This window comes from Nyctibius grandis, chromosome 3 (genome assembly GCF_013368605.1).
Source record: "Nyctibius grandis isolate bNycGra1 chromosome 3, bNycGra1.pri, whole genome shotgun sequence".
In the NCBI taxonomy this organism is placed as follows: Eukaryota; Metazoa; Chordata; class Aves; order Nyctibiiformes; family Nyctibiidae; genus Nyctibius; species Nyctibius grandis.
Genome location: NC_090660.1, coordinates 14,899,450 through 14,920,017, shown reverse-complemented (window position 1 = coordinate 14,920,017; position 20,568 = coordinate 14,899,450). Strand labels below are relative to the sequence as shown.

At 41.3% G+C, this 20,568-nt stretch overlaps 1 protein-coding gene across 6 annotated transcripts in view; it reads left to right on the top strand.

Annotated features, from left to right (window-relative positions):
• FARS2 (phenylalanyl-tRNA synthetase 2, mitochondrial) overlaps positions 1 to 20,344 on the top strand; it is a 255,388-nt gene extending 235,044 nt beyond the window's left edge. For all 6 annotated transcript variants that reach the window (XM_068396120.1, XM_068396125.1, XM_068396121.1 and 3 more), the window contains one exon: positions 19,996 to 20,344. In XM_068396120.1, the coding sequence (XP_068252221.1) occupies positions 19,996 to 20,134 (139 nt within the window). In that variant the 3' untranslated portion in view covers positions 20,135 to 20,344. The remainder of the gene's footprint in view (positions 1 to 19,995) is intronic.
• The last annotated feature ends 224 nt before the right edge of the window (positions 20,345 to 20,568 follow it).

Below are 20,568 nucleotides of genomic sequence, written 5' to 3'. Positions count from 1 at the left end.
ATACATTTTATCCCTGTGAAACCAGGACAGAGCCCAAAGCAGGTAGGAGCTGAGCTGGCAGGTTCTCTGGGTTTAGTCCAGGAACTGTGATCTTAGGCTGTGGCAAAAACTTGTCTTTTGATTAACCATTCCCTGTCTTCACTCCTGCACTCGTGCCATCCCCTGTGTTACAGCATCCAAATCACTGAACTAAATCAGAGGACTGATCTAGTTGAAAACCTGTCCTCCAAAAAAAAAGCAAGGGGGAAGGGTTGTGCTTCAGCCATGTGGATATCATTTGTCTGCACAACCGGCTGTGTGGCCACAAACCAGGGCCCGTGCTGCCACAGGAGTGAGCAGGGCAAGGGCTGCTTCAGCTGCTGTTGCTGTTGAAGACCTTGCTGCCTGCTCTTTCCAGAGGAGGCTGTGATATTTGCTGGGGGAGGAGAATAATCCGCGGCTTTGGAGGATGTCTAGCAGAGAAATCACATAGATGCCCTTTACCTTCTCTTGGAGGCTGTACTTTTAATGCAAAAATAGTCAGTTACTGCCTTTCAATTCTGCAGGTAACCTTTGCAGCCATTGTCACATGAAAGATTACAGTTTAGACTAATCATATTTGTGTTTGGACCTGCTGCTCTCCTCGCCATGATGGATGAAGGGAAACAGACTTTATTTACCTGTTAAGCTTGAGGGTGACAGATGAACTGCTAGTCATTGCTCTCAAGTCTAATAAACTGCCCATTTAGTCTGCTCAGAGGTTTTATAATAGACTGCTTTATTCCATATTGAAAGATGTGATGAAGAGGAGATTTGAACAGATAAGATATTACTTTAGTAAATATATTGTAAAGCATTTATGCACAAAGTTTTACCCTCCTTATTTTCCAAGGTTCATAGTAGGAGTTTTGCCTTAGCATGTGTTGCCACTCCACACTGACAGACTACCTTTGAGAAGCCACGTTGTCTCATGTAAAAGTTGAGCAGTCCTGCAGCAGGACTACAGGTATTCACAGAGATGGTCTCACAAATGAAATCCAGGTATGTCAAATGCTTATATTTCATTCTCCAAGGATTTCAGAGCCCTTTATTTGGGCAGGAGCTTCTACTGCATTGAGCTTCTTGGAAGGCTGAGTGAGGTGCCTGCATTTCTCTTCACATGCAAAGAGGTTAAATGATTCATTGAATGACATTCAGCAAGTCCTTGTCACTCACTGTCCTTCTCAGCCCTGCTTCCCCTTGTGATATCCTGCCAGGGTCAGAAATGTCTGATGTTTGTCAGAGATGAACATGTTGGTTTAGGCAGGCCAGGCTGCTATAAATAAGGTATGAACTTGTAATTGGAATTGATCCTATTATTGTAGCTGAATGAATTGCCACCTCTCTGCTCATCTGCATAGGCTGGAAGTTTTCACATTCTTAAATATTTTTTACTGGAGCAGTTTAAGCTAATGTATTTTATTGTATTGCTGGTATGGATAGAAACATGGACATGATCGCTTTCAGCAGTTCAGCTGATGAACGGTAACTCAGTAATTCTCTGTAGCTCAAGCATCACAGTATGTGACTATATTTAATTTCATTTTGGCACTGTCTGTAATTCTTGACATACTCTACTTGGTTTCTAGCAAAAGACCAGCTAGTTCTTACGGTTGGTGCTTTGCTTCCTTGAGCCTGCTTTCAGTGCTCAGCAGAGTGAAGGCAGGGTGCTTGTCCTGAATAGAAAGGGCAAACCTAGTGAACACCATGGTTTCTGTGTGTGCATAGGTATGTTTATAACACTAGAGAGGGTAAATTTTCAGGAAGGCATGGGTTTGGTTCGTTTCTTGATCAAAACAAATCTCTACGATTTCAGCCCGGTCCATTCATTCGTTTAGTGATAACCTTTGCAAGCCACACAGCACTGGGATGTCTGTAGCCCAGTGATGCAGGAGAAGGTTTATGGCATAAACCAAATTTAACTGTTGTGATCATTTCCCATCAGAATTTCAGTATGGATGGTTCGAGTTCATCTCGATTAAGTTGATCTTTTGTGGTATTCTGTTTGAGATATATAATGGAGGAAAGAATGTTCCCTTTATCAAGGGTCCTTAAAAGAGTTGGAAAGTAAAAAAAAAAAAGAGCCATATCAAAGGTTCTATTGATATGAAGCTGAAAGAGAAGTGCCAAGTGCAAACACAGCAGAGAGATGGCATTGTGAATCCTTTCCAAGTGTTTTCAATTCTTTCCAGACTTTCCAAGTCTGTCCTATGCTTCTATGGTTTACATGGTGTCTCTAGGGGGTTACAAGCTACAAGTGAGGGTGACCATGAAGTTGGTACTTCTGTGCTGAAAGTAGTTTTGGGCAGTTTTTACAACTCCTTTCCTTTGAATTTCCCAAGCAACTTCGGTTGGCTCCATGTACATTATTCATAGCTCAATACCAGCAAATGCGAAGCCAAAAAGAAAATAGGAGAAAAAAAAAAAAAAAAGAGTGAAAAGCCAGAAAAAGAAATTGAAAATTAGAGTAGTTGCCATTTAAAAAACAAAACAAAACAAACCACAAAACAACCCAACAAAACGCAGCCACAAAACCCGTAAGGGCAGTAGAAAGACCATGTGTAATGGTCATGATTGTTGCTCTGCTCAAGACAGCACTGCAGTTGGGAGTAATGCTCTGATTCTTCTTGTAGTGAATGCGCAAGGACATCTTCAGAAGAGATGTTCATTTTATATGCAATGCTGTCAATGTCACCTTTGAGGAAAATCACCGGAGAAGCTTATTTGTTAGTAAATGTTCCTCCCCCATCTGGTTTGACTGTCTTTGTCCCCTTCCCACATGCTGTAGAGCAGCTGCAAAGACCACCTCTCCCCCTTTGCTGCAGGGTGAGGACGATGCGGTTCCCCCTTGCTCCTTGCCCTGCTGCTCTGTGCTGCACCGCACAGGCGGTGTGCGGGGAGCCTTCGTCTTCAAGAGCCCCGGCGCTGCATCCCTGACGGTCAGCGGAGAGCAATTCAGCGCTGCTGCCTGGGAAGTGCCAACTGCTGAGATGCTGAATATTCAAACTAGACTCTGTGGCTTAATACAAGGGTGAGAAATCCCAAAAAGGAGTGCTCTTTGCTGCCTCTGCCTCTCTCTCTTATAATATTTTTAAAATGGCTGAGTTGTGCCAAGAGAGACAAGTTGTCTTTGAAACAATTTTAAGTGTAAATGTGACATTTTTTCCGCTAATCACACTTTCTTCAGGTGAAAGATAATAGAGTTGTCTGACTAGCTCAGCCCTGGGTCTTTGCTTGAGTAGATACTCCAGAATGAATTATATCCATAGTGGTGTTTCTGTAAGTTCCTGTCTTTTTTTGTGTTGAGTGCTCAGCTCATTTAGTATCTCAGTTTGAATGCAAACGTATTCTAAGAGGTGAAAGATCACTGATTTATTTGTATGTAGTACCCAGCATCTTTCTGCCCAGTCCTCATTTTACTTTAAGTTGATGTCATAACAGATACATCAGTGCAGAGAACATACTGTATTTTTTTCCCAAAACATTAAAAATCTGTGCTAATTTCATGCCTGCTAATTCTCAATCACAGGACATCTTTAATTAAAAGATAAATGACAAAATAATGTTACTGGTTAGGATGGTATATAATTGTGGCTAATTATTTTTTTATTATTAATTTTTTATTTTTGAAAATCCATGTACATGTATGCTTATTTCCATCTTCTTCTCTAACCAAAAGCAAGCCACTCAATGTCTCTAGCCGTATGGATTTTGTATGCCATTCAGAGCAACCCCGTCTTATATGGTAATGACTCAACAACTTACTGAATCCAGTTAGCAGCTTTATAGGTCGTTACTCAAAGTATCTCATAGTTAAGTTTCATAACAGTCCCACTTAGATTATCTCACATCCTCCATGTAACTATTCATTAAAGGCAACCATGCCTTCTATCAGCAAAGGAGTGATTCACTGTTAGTATTTCTCTCTCTTGATCCCAACACCCTACTTCTATCCAGCCTTGCTTCTTAATGTCTGAAAGCCAAACAGTCATTTTGGGCTGATGTCCAGCAATACAGGGGAGTAGTTAAAGGCAATGATCTAGAACAGATTCATCTTTAATGGCAGTAACCTCTTAAGCGTGGCTGCTGTATTTGATGGAATACTGAAAGAGTGAGCTTACAAGCACATGTCTGTCTTTCCAGGATCTGTATTACGTTTGCCAGAAGGGGGAACTTCACTTGCATAGAATGAAATTTATGCTAGAGCAGAGGCCCTGCGAAGGACCCTACACACACAGGGTCTGCCGAGACCACTGATATCAGGCTTAACTGGTGGCAAAAGAGTTTGCACTGTTGCAAAGTTCAGCTGTCATAGCTGGTTTTGCTTACCTCTTCTCATGCTGTCCTGAACACATTCATTCATTTCCTAACTAAACTAGTGTGTCATCGTTTTTAGGAAGGGGATCCAACTGGCTGCTTCTGCTGGTCAGTTTTAAAAACTTTGCTACCCAGGGACCTGTCCTTCTTGTTTTATAAAACATCAGCTGAATCCTCAGTTGGCAGAAAGAGATGTCATCCTATTGCCTTCAGTGGGAATAGGTCAGGAGATTGGACTCAGCAACATTTGGGGACAGACAGATGGGTTTTTTTCCTCTCCCTTATATCTGAGTCTCATTTTGAACATAATGTATAACATGTTTTTATCTGAACTTAGGGGTGAGAAAAAAAGGAAGATATGCTTTAGTGCTTATGTGGATTCGGTGGATTACCAGCTTATGATTTTAGCCCTTGTTTCCTCATGTGTTTTTCCTGGTGGTGTAAGTCTTGGTTTGTGCTGTTCTCACCCCTGCACTGTGCTGGCACAGTGACTGGTGTGGCTATTCAGTGAACCAGATTGGTAATCTAAGTCTTTTTTTCTTTTGCTACCTGGTCTTTTTTCAACCACATCAACTCGCTAGTGTGGTTCATCACACATGCAGCCACTCAGGCAGATGTGCTGGTTTAGTACAGTAGGGCAAATCTGAGAAGCAGGGAGAAGCACCTGGAGACAGCATGGAGAAAGATTGTGCAAACAGCACTGTAGCTCAGTTTTATTGACTCACCTGTGTGCTACTGAAATGCTCACCCAGTATTTGGGGAAAAGAAAATAGATACAGGCTCAACCTTTAAAAAAAAAAAAAAAAGAAAAAAACTCAAAGATTGATCCAACACAGTATGGATCTAAGCGTGGGCTTTGTAGGTGAATGCTGAGCCCGATACAGATTCTTTCATTGCTTTCCTGTGGAGTTTGTGTGATGTTTTGTGGGATATACAGAATCAGAACTGAGATCTGTTGAGATACAAGAGACTAAGCTTGTCCCTGCCAGTGCAGATGTGGTAGCGATATAAGAAAGCTCTCATCCAGCTTAGAAATGCTTATAAATGTTTTGACTGTCCTATAATTGTCCAAGTCCCATACAACCCATACTTTGGACTGATGCTTCACTTTCTGTGGTGGGTTTATCCTAGTGGAGGGTGAGATCGTTTGAACCTTTCCTCATATGGATGCTAAAGTAAAATCACAATAGCATCAAGTGTGCTAATCAAGACTGGTTAAGTCCTGTGGATGAAAAGTGTGTGGGTTTCAGGAGCAGGATCTGCAGGTGTCTCTCTCCCTTTATTTGCCTCATGCTGCTCAGTGATCTGATCTTACTGGGTTGTCCAAATTGTGTCTCTGTGTCTTCACCTTTCAGTAGAGACAACAGTGCAAAATGTCACAAGGATGTTGTAGTCTCCATCTTCTTCCTCTAAGGGCTACAGTGTTTCCTCTGTCATCTCTTCCATTTTAAGGAGATGTATTCCCTCACTGAATCCACACATCCAGCACCTGTGTTTGTTCAGCTGTCTCTGCAGAGAGATGGTGTCACTGGCTGGGGAGAAGAGTTTTTGCCTGCGAGTGCAGCGGAGAGACACACTGGATGCAGATGATTTAGAAGGGAGTGTGAGTAGCACTGCAACCCTCTCAGCAGTAGGTGCCTAATAATTTTCATATTCTTTGGTACCGTGTATGTTTCAAAACACGTTAGAACACCAGCCATCCTGGCTAGGTGTGACAAGAATTAGGCAAAGTAGAGAACAAACTCTGCTGATCTTAATGGTGTGACCTCCAGGTGACACTTGGTGAGGCGACTGTTCAGGCGTAGTTACCTGTAATCTCAGAAGGAGCATCTCCTTCCTTGTTTGTTACTGTAGTTCAGATGAAGAAGATCTACTAACAGAGACAATGGTGTTTAAGGTGATGCCACCAAATTGCTGCATCTTATGTATAACAAGTATCATTCTCCTCTTCTATAACTCTAAAGTCAGTAATGTAGGAACAACTTGAGTTCATTTCAGTTAGCTATCTGGATTAATAGCTGCTGTCTGGGTGCAGCTGTATGCAACCTACACTGATTTACCTACAAGTAAGGCAGGTATGTGGTACTGTGGTGCAGGAGCCTGTGGCATGTATGAGTCTTTCTGCTATGATTTAGACAATCGTGTCAAGAATTTGATCTTTTTTTTTGAGGAGAAAGAAGAGTATACATCTTAAACCTGTTTAACAGAGTCTCCAGTTCAGGGAACAAGAGACTTTCAAAGTACTTTCAAAGTAGTACGTGCTCCCATTAAGCCATTCTTTGTTACTGTACAGGCATAAGTCATAAATAGTTTATTTGTTCCTTGGCAACTTCATATTTCATGTAAGAACAAAAGAACATATATGCAATGGAACTTCTATGAGATCAACATTTAATCCCTGAAAAAGTTTTAGCCAACATCAAGATTTCCCCAAAACTGGTGATCGTATCAGTCCAAGCAAACTTGCAAAGGCATATATGTATACATACTTACATATATACATATATACTTATATACTTATACATATATGCATATATACTTACATACACATATTCTTATACAAGTACATGGAGTTATTTTTCCTTGTAGCAGAATTGTGGACTCTCATTCTCTGCTGTTAAAGGCAGCGTAGGTAGATAAAATGAAAGGCAGTTCCTTCCTCACAGCTATTATATACATAAGGAAGAGGTACAGTAAGTGGATGCAGAACAGCAAGTGAGTGAGAATGAGGAAGTCAGGATAACATGTACGAATACAAGGGAAACATGGCTGGTTATTCAGAGCATTATACTGAGGCTCCATAAGATGAGATTTCTATTCTATGTATTTCTGTTATGAGATTAGCTGATCTGCAGTACGTCCTTGGACATGGCATTTCCTCTCTATTTTTCAGTCTCTCTAACTGCAACAGAGCATAAAGTTAATCAGCTTCTACGTCAAAAGGCCATAGTCCCCACAGTTGTTGTCCTCCTCAGGGCCAACCAGCATGCATTCAAGGATTGGTGTCTCAGATGTCTCCTAGTCCCTAGACTTCCCCAAATTGCCTTGGGGTGCAGATTTTCCAACAGGCTTGTTTGCAACATTGTTTTATTAGAAGAAAGACTTCGTCCTTATTTTAAGATTGCCTGGGGTTGAACGTGAACTTGGAAAGCTGAAAGCAAAGGGTTAACTAACCTCTTGATACAAACTCAGAAAAGCATGAAAGAGAAAGATGTGGTTCAGCCTGTCAAGGATTTGCAGCAACTTCTGTGGCTGCTCCTTAGAGCTTTCCTAAGGCATCTCTCAGCCCTGAAGCAAAGGGGACAAGAGGCTGAGTGACATTCTCCCTGTGGGATGCTGTCTTACAGACTGGACTTTTCTGGGGTTTTTGTTTCATTTTTTATTGGCTTTAGGCAGTGAAAAGTAACTCAGCAATACTTTGCTTTCCTGTCTGCTTTATTTCAGCATTGGCCTATAAGGCTAATGAAAGGTTTGCTGCCCTAAAGAGGTTATGTCATTTTCAGGGCATTCCTTTCCCCTCTCAGTCTGTTGGTCTCTGCTGTTTCCCTTCAAAAATTTTTCCCTGTTTGCTTTATTTCCTGGGAATCTAGTGTTGCTAACACAGAGCTCTCTTGCCAGGTATAGCAGCGATGTTTTTTACTTCCTACCTCCTCGGCTTCCTGAACTGGGCTTTTTTCCCCGTGTCCTTTTAATGCAATGGGATAAACAAATACATGATGTGTATTCAGTTGGAGCTACAAGGAGCTATCTTTGCTACTCAAGTAACTTTCTGCATTTTAAAGACCGTTACGTTATTTTATGCTAAAGAGTTGAAGAGTACTGCCACCTAGTTCATCCTCCTACTCCAAAACAGGATCAGCTCTACTTATAGCATTCCTGACAGACACTTGTATAACCAGTCCTTAAAGATTTCCAGCAATGGAGACCCCACCGCCTTTCCAAGCAAGTTTTCAAGCTGAAAATTTCTGCAGTATGAGCTCATTACTTTCGTCTCCTGCCACTTGTGAATGTTGGTGAACAGATTATTACCTAAGTCTGAGCAGCAGCATTTTAAGTATTTGAAGGGTGTTTTCATGCTCTCTCTCCTTTAGGCTGAGCAACCTGTGTTCTCTCAGTCTTCCTTTATAATTTGTGTTATCTAGACATCTGCTTGTTCTCATTGCTCCCTAGTGATCTGCCTCCAGTTGCCTCACATCTTTCTCGAGGTGTGGAAAGGGTACTTCAGCTGAGCCAGTAGCACTGTTGAGTAGGGCAGAAGGATGTCACTCCGGCTGCATTCCAGCAGTTTGTCTCAGAGTGGTGCTTGCTTAGCTTAAAACAGCACAGCAATATCATGGATTCACCTCCAGCTTGTGATTCTGTGTGGTCCTGAGATGCTCTGTGCAGCACTGCTGTATGCCCAGTTGTTCCTCATTCTCTGTGCATGCAGCTAGTTGTTTTTGGCTAAATACAGAAGCTTGCACTTGTCCTGGTTAAATGTATCCTTCAGCTTTTCCAGTCAAGATTATTCTAATCTTGTCCTCAGTTATACTTACTGTTTTACCCAGCTTAATGCAATTTGCCAGCTAACAAACACTTGCGCTGCATCACGTATTCCATTAATGAAAATATTCCATCATATGGGAGCCAGGATGAGGAACCCTACAAGATCCTTCAGATTTGGCTATGACCTATGGATAACTGCTTCCAGAAACAACACATTATTGGCAGCTACTCCAGCCATTTGGAATATCACCTTCTAGTAGCAATTGTATTGATCACCAGTTTTCTCATCTACCTTCATGCAGCTTCCTCAAGGTGAAACATTTAGGAAGACAGATTTTGTACTACCTAATTTTGGGAACTTGCGAACTGTGATTTAGTATTTTTCTTCTCTTTTTTTTTTTCCACTTTTTGTTATAACTTTTAAAATTTTTTCCTAAGATTTTTCAGCTTTGTCTGAAACTGCTTGCAACAGCCAATGGATTCATGTTTTGTGGCATATTGATCTTAGACCATTTTTTCGTCTCTGGTTTAGGTGACTATGAATATATGTGCCATATGCACATACACATCACTAGAAATGCACCTGCTCCCCATGGTGTTTTCTACTTCCTGCAATTTATTGTTTCATTTATTGATTATTGATTTATTAGCCTGTTACCTCCTTATAGAGGGAGATTAGATTGTTTTGACTAGATTTGCTCAATACATCCATGTTTTCTATTCTTTATCTTTTTTTCTTTCCATTATGTGCTTACAAGTGGTTTGATTTTCTGTACCAGAGTCTTTCCGGGAATCTAAAGTAAAAGCAAATGGTGTATAGCTCCTATGGCTTGCTAGTTGTTTTTTTCCATTTTCAAAAAATAAGCACTCTGTTTGACCTTTTCCAAACATTTGGTACCTTACTTGTCCTCCATGAACTCTCAAAGACAACTGATAACAGCTCTTAGATTTCTTCTGCTCATTCCTAAAGTATCTTAGGGCAAAGTTCCTCTCTTGGACGATTTGAGAACATTTGATTTACTATAGTGCTCCCTGTGTATTCCCCATTCTGGGCTGAAATCTTATCCCTTTTTTGCTGGTACTAATTCCTGCTGGTGAGAAGATCATTTGGCCTTTTTGGTAGTCTTAGCAAAAGTGGTATTTTGATCTTCCTCGTGTAATATCTTAATGGCTTTCTTTCCTTTCTTAAGTGGCAGACCAATAATTTCATTGTACTTACAGAATGATGCATCTCATTTTGTGCCCTGACCTTTTAGTCTTCATGCCCACATGGTGTTCTATTGCATAATGCTTATATCATCTTATCATAGGAGGTGTTCACTATGCACATGTCCTATCATGTTCACGTTTTTCTTTTCATTTGTCTTTTCATAAAGAGTAGCCATAATATTAAGGGGGCAACATGCCAAACATGGCAGTTTTCTAACCTAATGCTCATTTTGACAGCTGTAAAAGTTCTGGTCAGTGCACCTGATTGGTATATGTTGTCATCATTTGCCTAGTTTCAATGGTGCTGTGACATTTCCCCCATCATGATATTCAAAGTGACCAGGCGAGCCTCACCTACAAGACATGGGCTCTTTGACTGTCGTTGTCGTCCAAATGTATTACCTGTGCAAATGGGGCCCAGCAAGAGAAACGTTTAACAGCCAGACAGTTTTCCTGTGTGTTAACAGTAGTTTAATCTGCTGGCCAGTAGATATCCTTACTTTGAGGACTTTTTCTGAGTTGTCTTCCCAAGGCAGCAACTGTCAGAAAAGCAATGAGAACAGGTTTCTTGTGACTGTCTGTGTGGAACCACACTACCCTTGAGGAGGGAAAGTGGGGAATTTCTGCATCTCCAGAACAAATCCAGTTAGCCAGATTAAGGCTCATAAAATCTGACAACTCTGAGAGCAAAAATAACGTGTGGACTGGAAGGAGATAGTAAACAACACTTAATTGTGCAAGCGGCTGCAGAATTTCCACCAGGTTTAACAGATACTGTAAGCAGTCCCATTGAGAAACCCCCTATATTTGCACACACAGAGGTACAAATGTTTTTATGTTGCCTTCTAGTGCTGCAGGCTTTTGATTTGTTGCTTTTAAACAAAAAGGACAAGTGATTTCTTTTAACCTCTGCTTTCAATTTTTAAGTCCCTCCTGTCTTCTGGTCTCTGGTTAACTCATTTCTGTTCCCTTCTTCTTCTCCCCCTCTTGTTTTCTCCTGATTTGGGGTTAGTCTGTCACTTAACAAACAGCACATTTGGTTATCCTGATGTTGGCTCTGCACTTTTCCCTTCCCTGTCTATTGTATATGGGATGAGCTGCTTTTTCTTGCCGTAGCCTGTTTTGTTTCGAGGGCTGCTTTTGCAGAAAAGAAGGCTGACTGAAAGTGTCTGTGTATGCATGGGAAGAATAATTTGAACGAAGGGTGACTCTAAGGGTCTGCGCCTGCACTTACCAAGTCCCTCTCTGTCATTGATTTGCTGTGTGACCTTGATCTGAGTCCAGAGCCATGTCACTTTTTACCTCAACTCTCATCAAGTGTAAAGGGAACTTAAACATCTAGCTCCTGGACAAAACCACTAATCTCAAGGATGAAATCTATACAAGTACCTGAAACAGCATCCAGTACTTCCCATGCACTTGTCTGCCACTTAACTTTGAGGACCCTGATTTCTGCTGGTGCTCAACAGAGATACTTCTGAACTTACTGTCACTCCCACCGATCTTCATTTCTTAGGAGGATGAATTGTTCTAAATTCTCATATAAATTCCCTTTTTACTCGATTATGAAATATGTTTTAATTTGACAGCAATGTTATTTTTAGTAATACTTTTTGTAGCCTTTAGTATTAACATCTAGTTGGGGGAAAAAAATGCTGAATATTTATACTTCTCTTCTTTGATCTTTCACTCAGAAGAACTGAAAAGGTATCACACTTAACATTTTTACTATAAATATTTTAGATAGCATTTGAAAGAGTCCAAATTCACCTCTCGTGTTGGATTTGTTCAGATTATTGAGATAGGTTGTCACTCTTAAGTGCTTCCAGATGCCATTTCAATTGCCAATGGTTGGAAACTTTTGAGCAATACTGTTGTGGCTAATGACCAGTGATGGAATCATTAAGATTGCTGTTTGACAGAAGTAGAACCAGAGCCTCTTCCATTCTCTTACTTGTACGCTGTGGCTCACAGGGAGAGGAATATAATGTTTTCACACAAGAAGCACAACAACTCTGCAAACACAGTGCGTCTTCCAGAGTTACTCTTTGCGAACAGGTTGTGCCCCTGACCCGCTCCAGTACTAGCCACTTGCCCTGGAAGGGTACAAGGGGTTGTGGTTGAGATATCTAAGTCATGAAGTTCTGCCAGACCCACAGAGCCTTTTGCTGCTGGAGCTGCCTCATTCTACCATTAAATTACTAGGGATTTAGGAGGTGAAGAGAAATGTGGAAAAAGTGGGAGAGCCAGCAATGTCAGAAAATGTTTTGATTTGTTGTGGTTTTACTCACTGAAAATGTAAATTTTTCTGTAATAATTTTCTGGCTAGCAGCCAAAGTGCTTCAGCTGCCAGCGCTGCCAGGACTTCCAGGTATCGCACGCTTCTGTTCTCCTCAGTATGCTCTGCTTCCTCATCAGCTATGTCAGCCAAGTTTCTTTTCAAGAGAGGGGAGGTGATCCGTCATAGGAGTTTTTGCCCTTGGCCTCTCATGGGAAATGTAGTCCTGCCTTGGGTTCTGAACTACACAAGGAAGGAGAAAGTCAAGGAGCTTAGATGGCAGTTCCCATGAGACACAATATCCAAATTGAGTTATTTTGTTCTTTTGTTTGCTGGGTTGGCAAATGTTTAAGCCTCTAGTGGTCAATTTTTAAACAACAAATAACAATAAGTATTACCCCTTGCATTTTGTTTTGGTGAAAAAACAATTAGACTTTGAAAAGCATTTGACACAGAACCTTTTCAGTCAAACGTAGGGAAAGTGAAGCGAAATAAAACCCTGTGCTGTACACAGAACAGGTATTCTGTCCTGTCTGATGCTGAGACTATCACTTTTTCCCTCTTACTTTCAGCACCCAATTATTTTCCTATGTTGAGTACATAAAATTAAGTCTCAAGTATTTTACCAAACAACCTTCTCTTGCCGCTGCAATGGGTAGAAGTTATTTCACTGGATTTTGTATGTGTGTGTTTGTATCGAAAAGTTTGCTTTTTCCTATATTTATTCTACCTCTGCAGTCTTTGTATCTGCCATAGTGATAACCCTGAAGAAAAAGAAGGTTTTCATACCCTATTCTGAACCTCACAAGCTTGCACATGTTCTGATCTTTGTGTGCATACCCACTTCATGGCTTGCTTTTATTCCTGAAAGCCTCAGCCCTAGTAAGTTGAGAGACTCATTCCATTAAAAGTGCATAGCGTTGCATCTATCTGGCATGATGAGTGCTCCAGGGTTACTATGCTGACAGCAAGGCAAGCCTTGAAGTTGTTCAGTCTCTAGCCTGCTCTTGAATCTTCCTGGCCTTAGAGCAGGATTTTGAACTAACACACTAGATGGAGTGGTGAGCCCCTAAAAATTGAGGAGGCCCAGTGTGAATTGAGAGCACAAAGTTCATCTTACAAGAGGGACAACTCTCAATCACATCCAAGTTTAAACCCATGGGGAATGGATTCCTCAAGAATGGTGTAGATCAGATACAATGGGAATTCTGTCACCTATGCTTGATAGATTAATTTCCTGAAGAGAAGGAGATTGGAGGACAAGCAGTCATCACTGATGCTTGAATCCGTCCCCTTGAGAATGGGTTTCATACCTGCTTTACAACCATTGATCATTGCTTTCTTCAAGGAATCAGTGAGTCATTGTATTAAAAACAAAAACACATGATCCCAAACCCCAAGGCTTTGCAGTTTTTTTCTGGCCTTCCATGGCAGCAAAAGCCTCTGTCACAGTTAGCTTATGATCCTGTGGGGACTTTGGATTTTCTTTTGGTATAATGGAGAGTGATATTTTTCTCTGTATTCTCCACCATAGTGATATTTGATCATTGTCTGCATATAATGGATTCCATTACTTTTGATGGTGTGAGGCGTAAGAGCTTTTTAATGGAAAGTGCTTGGATCTGAGATGGGTTGACTGTATTGTTGTCTGGTTACTGAGACGACTGTAACAGTGCACAAGGGAAATACTCTCTCAGTTTCTTGTGTAACTCGGTCTGTTTACAAGAGTTTCCTCTGCCTGGGAGCTGGCAGAAGAGAGCCCTGCGCCGCTCACGTTCGTTCTTCTTTTGCTGGCATGTATCAACAAACCAAGGTGGTCTGTTGAAATAGAAAAGGTCGTTAGGGGCCAAAGCACTGAGCCAAAGCACAAGTAATTGCTTGAATTGTTTCACTAAACATTTAGTGAGTACATCTAACAGCCAGGAGACTTTCTCTTTCAGGTGATGCTTATGAATTGTTTTGTTCAGTACGTATCTGTTTGTATACCTTCCTGCATGTAAGAAATTAGGTGATAGATTTAGGTAGAACAGGAAAATTGTGATCAGAAATTTCTAGCCAGTCCAGTGTTTTCGGATACTTGACAATGGTTTAGGTCCTATGGCTATTTAACAGTGTCTCAGTGACTGAGAAGCTGAAAAGTTTCCGAGTGCTTTCATTTTTCGTCTACCTTTCATTATCTTAACTAGCAGGTGTTATTTATGTCCTTTGCCACTGCATGCCGTACCGTGCTCTTTATCTGTCTCAATAAGCTGGCTATTAACAGAATTTTGACTTTTTTTTCTACATTAAGAGAAAAGCTTAAAATGGAATTAATATTAAAGAAAGAAAGAATGAAAAGGCCAAGCAGGTTCAGGGTTTGGTATTCAGATACAGATTTCACCAAGTCCAATTAGAAAAGAGCAAAAAGTCCATTACTGTCTCAGTTTTGTAAAATAGAAGAACAATATTTCAATCCAACTGTCTGTCAGTGAACATGCATCTCTTTTAAAGCGATGCCGAAAAAATCCACCATGGTCAAATAATGTTGACAGTCTCAACATGGTTATGTTGACCTGAACTGTCTTTGAAGCTGAATCATCCTTCTGCCAGGTGTCAGCTGGAAAAGATGTGCAACAGAAATGACCATTCCTTGCTTTCTGTGGGTTTAAAACAATTCTTTCTTCTGGAGGTGTTCTAGTGCCTTTCACTAGCATCAAAATCACCTTAAACAAAAACATGTCCATTTTTTAAAAATATGCTGTCGTATACAAGATGCTCTTCCAGAGCAATGGAGTATTAGCATTTGAAAGGACTGATGAGAATGCATCTTTGGGAAAGGCCTTTGTTCAGAGAATTACTGCTATATTCTATGTGGATATCACCATGGTAATTGAGTTATTTGCCATTGACAGTAAGGTGTATAGCACAAGCCTTTTGCCATTTTCCATGATGTTGTTCCTAGCAAAGACTGCTATTTGTCAATTTAAAATTTATAGTATGACATTTAGCAGTTGTGCCTACTATCATAGTGGTGGATGTGGTTCGAAAGCATGAAACAAAAATGAAAAGGTAATTACATCTTCTTATTCTCCTTCTTGCAGTTTAGTATTCCTCCCCATTTCCACTTAAAACATGAACCATTCTGGGAACTGTTGGAGCCACAAAGCAAAACCAACGCTGTGCTCTCCACATGGCTTTGGCAACGATGATGCTAGTAACATGAGACAATATTTTCATTCCTTCCCATCATCATCGCTTTCAGGACATTGTTGCAAACAAAACAAGCCTTTCTCTTCCCTGAGGTCATGCCATGCATACTCAGAGCATGACGTGATCTCTGTGAAGCATGTAGTGGTCATTGAGTACTGTGTGAAGGTTTATGTAAGGTAATTACACGATGAACCTTTTGGGGGGATATAGGATGCAAACTGCTATGGCAGGAATTGGGAGACCCTCAAAGAACCTCATTAACGCAACTCATTTATCAGAGAGAAAATAATCTCAAACACTTGTATTGCCATATGTATAGATCTTTCATTTTAAATAATATTCTGTAGGAAAAGGTGCAATATAGGTAGATACGGTGGTGAGTAGTACTGCTTAGTGCACTGCTCAGAGTACAAAAGGGGTGGTACTCTTTTTCGCTCCTTGATGCTGTGGGAGACTGTCATCTCTCCTTTCCCGTTCCTCAAAGTAAATCCAGCTTTCTAGAAAAATGTCTGGTTCTGTGTTGTCCTTACCACATAAGAGCAGGGGTAACCACCCTGCAGAAGTCTCTGCGCTTCCATGCTTTAAGACAGATGGAGAGTAGAACACAGTTAAAAAGTGGGGGGTTTCCCCACTCGCTGCTGCCCCTTTTACCTCCTTCTTCAAGTACAGAATGGAGAAATTTTCATTCTTGTTACGGTATTGCACGTGGATGAGACAAATGGCAGTACGAGGCATTTATTCTTTAGGCAACATTTTGGTTACCAGATGACCCTGTGTCGTAGTCTTATCTAACCACTGAGACAGGTTCCCTGGTATGTTTAGGTGTTCTGCTGTTGGTAGCTTCAGTGATCAGCTTTCTAGCCAAGTTGTATTTGAAACATCCTTCAGTGGACTTCAATGCGGGGAAAGCTAACACACAGGTATTAATTTTTATTGCCTAACATACCCTTTCAATTCTAGCCCTGGTCTCAGTGTCAGGTTGCTTTCCTGTTTGTTTTATTAGACTAGTGGCAGACTAAGGCCCCTTAATTTCTTGCTGTGCTCAGATATCAGGCTGAAATTTCGAAACATACACGCTGACCTTCAGGTTGGCCCCATGCAGTGAATCTGACCTGGCAGTGAGCAGCTCCCTAGCACGTGGAGGCAGCTGTGTGCCAACTCCTGAAAATCACGAGGCAAAGCTGTTTTCTCCAAAAAACATATGAAAGAGCATTAGGTATTGTTTCACTCCAGTGTTGTTTCACGGACTGCGTTCTTGTTTCCTTCTGTGGCATCAGAATAAATCTCTATCTTCCTTTTCCTTTTGAGCAGCGCTTCACTCTATTCACTGCATTTCATTACCTGAAAGCCGCAGGCTGGTGCAGAGGAGACTTGTGACACTAAGATCAGCTGAAGCCTAGTGGGAGAGGGGTCCGCGTGACTGCAAACCGCATGGACTTGTCTGGTGGTGCAGTTTAGGTAAATAAAGCCCAATGTGCTCACTGTTAAGCTTCTGCTTTTTTTTTTTTACCTGGTGAAGCTGCTGTTCTAGGTTTTGGCCTCAAATTTTCTGTTGCTCAAGATAGAGAGCTACTGCTGCTGTATTGTCGGGCTGCAGCATGACATGCAGGAAAGAGTTCATTATGCATTAGCAGAGCCATCTTTAAGGTAGGCAAACACTCTGTGACTCTGCAGAACAAAAGGAAAGTGAGAAAGGGAGTCAGCAAACGTATATTATTTGCTGACAATAATTGTTTCCAGTTGTAGCTGACGGCAGTGTTTAATCACATCATCTTAGTATTTTATTTGCAGGGGGAGCAGGGAGTAGGTATTAAGGGGAGGAAGAACCAAGAAGTACTCTTCCCCATCTCCCTTGAAAAGACAGCTAATACTACTCTGAAAAGAGTGCTTAAGGTTTTGAAACTTGCAGTGTGTCTATTATTGAAATAGCATTGAACCGTTATACTCCTCCTTTCTAGTTAGTAACAAAGATGCAAATAAACCTAGCTAAAAGGTGGGAGAAAAATGAAACCAAATGAGTGATGTGTAGCCAGCCATGTGTATTAGTAGTTATATCTTTTTTTTGGCTATAATTAAAATTAGATGAATTATATTTAATGTAATCCCTGTTTTATTTCTCTTGCACCAATGCTTAACTGCAGCTAAAAAAACTCTAGTCCAGTGCTGCTCTGTAAGACCTCTACTCTTTCCTAATTTAAATACCTCCTAAAGATGCTGGTTTTCCACTACACCCACAAGAAACTATTGCATCCTATTCTGACCTATTTAATTTTCCTCATGAATGAACTGCTTACTAGGATGGAAGGAGGAGGATACCTAAACACATGGGTCGAGAGAAACCATTACCTTCCATTAACTATGACTAGTGAAGAAGCAGTGCTGTAGCTATCCCTACCACAGCTTAAATATGTTAAGCAAACTTGTGTTTACATCACATTAAATGGTGGCAATGAGTTTTCCATCATGGGATGTATTCCCAGTATATACAAGACTTCAGGATCAGGGCTGTGACTGTACATCTTCCAAACAGATTTTCAGCCAAAGCAATTTGCAAATGTTTTTGTTCAGGTGGGTTGCTGTAGCACCATTAAAAACTGAAATACTACCAGCGGTAATGATATTTGCCAGCGTGGTTTTGAAAATTGTTTCTGTTGAGCCCCAATTCATTATCCCTCTCTCTTATTCAAATTTCTCTCTTGCAAGGTAGCCTCTGGCCAGCCTCTTGTTATTCCATTTACTTGCTTCTCCCAGATATGTCCTCTCAACTGCTTTCCAGAGGTGGAGCTGAACAGAGCAACACCTTCACCGCAGTTACACCTCCTCCTCTTTTCTCAAAGATCACTTTTCTACAGCATTTAACCTGCACCCAGGGAAAGCTTGTGGCTGTTTTTTAGCAGTTAACTGCAGTCAGCTTAACACTTTATGAAGTGCAGTTTGCCCTTTCCTATGCTAGATTTGACTTGCTTTATCTTCAGAGCACACAAAAAAAGGAAGAATGCTTTAATTTGAAATAACCTTTTTGTTGTAAACTGCCAGTGGGAGCAGGGCAAGCCTCCCACCCATGTTGGGTGGGTCAAAGTTAGTATCAAATAGCTATTCTGAAATAAAAACTACCTGTGCCTGTTTCTAGTAGGACTTGAGGTTGAAATGAGTATCTTGAGAGAGTTATCTTTGTGTATGAGCACATATAACCTTAGTTTTAATCAAAAAGTCATAATAAACGTGGTTTCTAACATGAAACAATTTTCAGGAGAGAGATGACCCAAAGCTTTCTGAATGCCTTTGTGTGCCATTAAATGCTAGTCTGTGAGATCCTTCTGTCTACTACTTGATCTCTGGTTTCCCGTTATTTTTCCCCTCAGATTTTCTTTCTTTCACTGGAGTGAGTGTTTACCTTTGAAAGAAGAAGCGGTGTGTGCTCCGTTTGAAACTGAAAAGGGTGCCACAACTGCCATTTAAATTCAGTAATACGAGCTCTGCGATTGTAGAGGTGTCCCTTGCAAGAGCTATGTACTCCAGCCTGGTGTTAATGGAGAGCAAGATTTTTTTCTCTCTTATTCAACTTAATGTTTTGCTCCTGGTTTTGCATTAACTTGTCTTTGCTGAACTCAACAACTCTTAAATACTTTCTTTTTCCCCATCATTCCCTCTTCGCTGTTCTTTTTCCCTCTTCTCTTTTGCCTTTTCCTTTCCATAGTAGCAGGGAGTAAGAAATTTTGCCGTGTGTGCCTGCTGTCATGTCTCACCCCATTTCTTCCCAAGCTTGCTGGGCTGCCCCTGCACCTGGGCTGCAGCGCTGCTGGTGCCCAGCCACTGCCATTTGGCACTCGGCTTCAGGAATGACTGCCATCCTCGTCCTGTGTCTCTGTCCTTCTCCCACAAACACGGACTTCAGATGCATTTTGTCCTTGTTTCTCATTTCCAGCAAAGGCAAAACAGTCACCTGAATTGAAAAATAAATGCTTTACTCTGTTTTGCAGCTGTGTGTTCGGTCTCATCCCCCAGGCTGGAGCCTGGATGGCGAGGCTTGTGAGGCGCCCCGTGTTAGCTAGCAACATTGCTGTCCAGCGTACAGAGGTTGGACGGTGTTTTCCTTGTGCCCATCACTGCCAGCCCCGCTGGTCTGAGGAGGGTATGTGTGCACTGTGCTCCCTCAAGATAGCCCCATTAGCACCAAAATGAGAGAGTTGTGGTGTCAGCAGCAGTTCAGTGGTGTTAGCATAGCCCTCCTCGAGGGCTTGTTTGCTGTGGTAAGAAGCTGCCACACCGCAATACAAGTTGAGGTCTTAGGTGGACTTCAGCAAAGTCCTCTGCCAAGATTAAAATTCAGTTCAGTCCCACCTCTCCAGACTATATTTTAGCATTAAGGTGATTTCCAAGCAACAGGAACAAAATTAGACCGCAGATAAAAATTGTTCAGAGGGTAAGTGTTTGGCCTCATGTATTTGCATTTGTAGGCACGTGTATTTATGAGTCCTCTTTTGGTTTATATTTTGTAGGACAAAGAAGGTCAGCCATTGCTACCGTATCATTTACCGCCACCCGGAGAGGACTTTAACACAGGATGAGGTGCATCGCATCCATCAAGCTATTGAAGAATCAGCAGTTCGAGAACTTGGGGTTGAGGGCAGATTCTAACATTGCTGGTCGGAAGCCCTGATGACAGTTGCTTTTTCTTTTTTTTCTTTTTCTCTTTTTTTTTTTTCTTCTTTTTGTCCTTTTGGAATAGGGGGTACAAGTAAAGAGAGGGGATTTGTGAGTGAACCTAGCACATGGAAAACAATTGATAAATGGGCAATGGTAAAACTACCAGATAATAAACATTACTACTGAGAAATCATTGACAAAGCGCTGGCGCTTTATTTTAAGAAATGGGGGAACAGCAGTAATGTAAGATTTCCCTCCCGTTACAATAAGAAATACACTGCCTGGTGGTTTTCTGTGTTGTTAATTGGTCCCTGGGTTCCATTAAACTGTAAATACTTGGCATTGTGTTTGTGTTGACAGGATCTTCTGTCCGTGTAACGAGTGAAGCATATCAGAGACACAGATTAGCTCAGGGAAGAAAAACT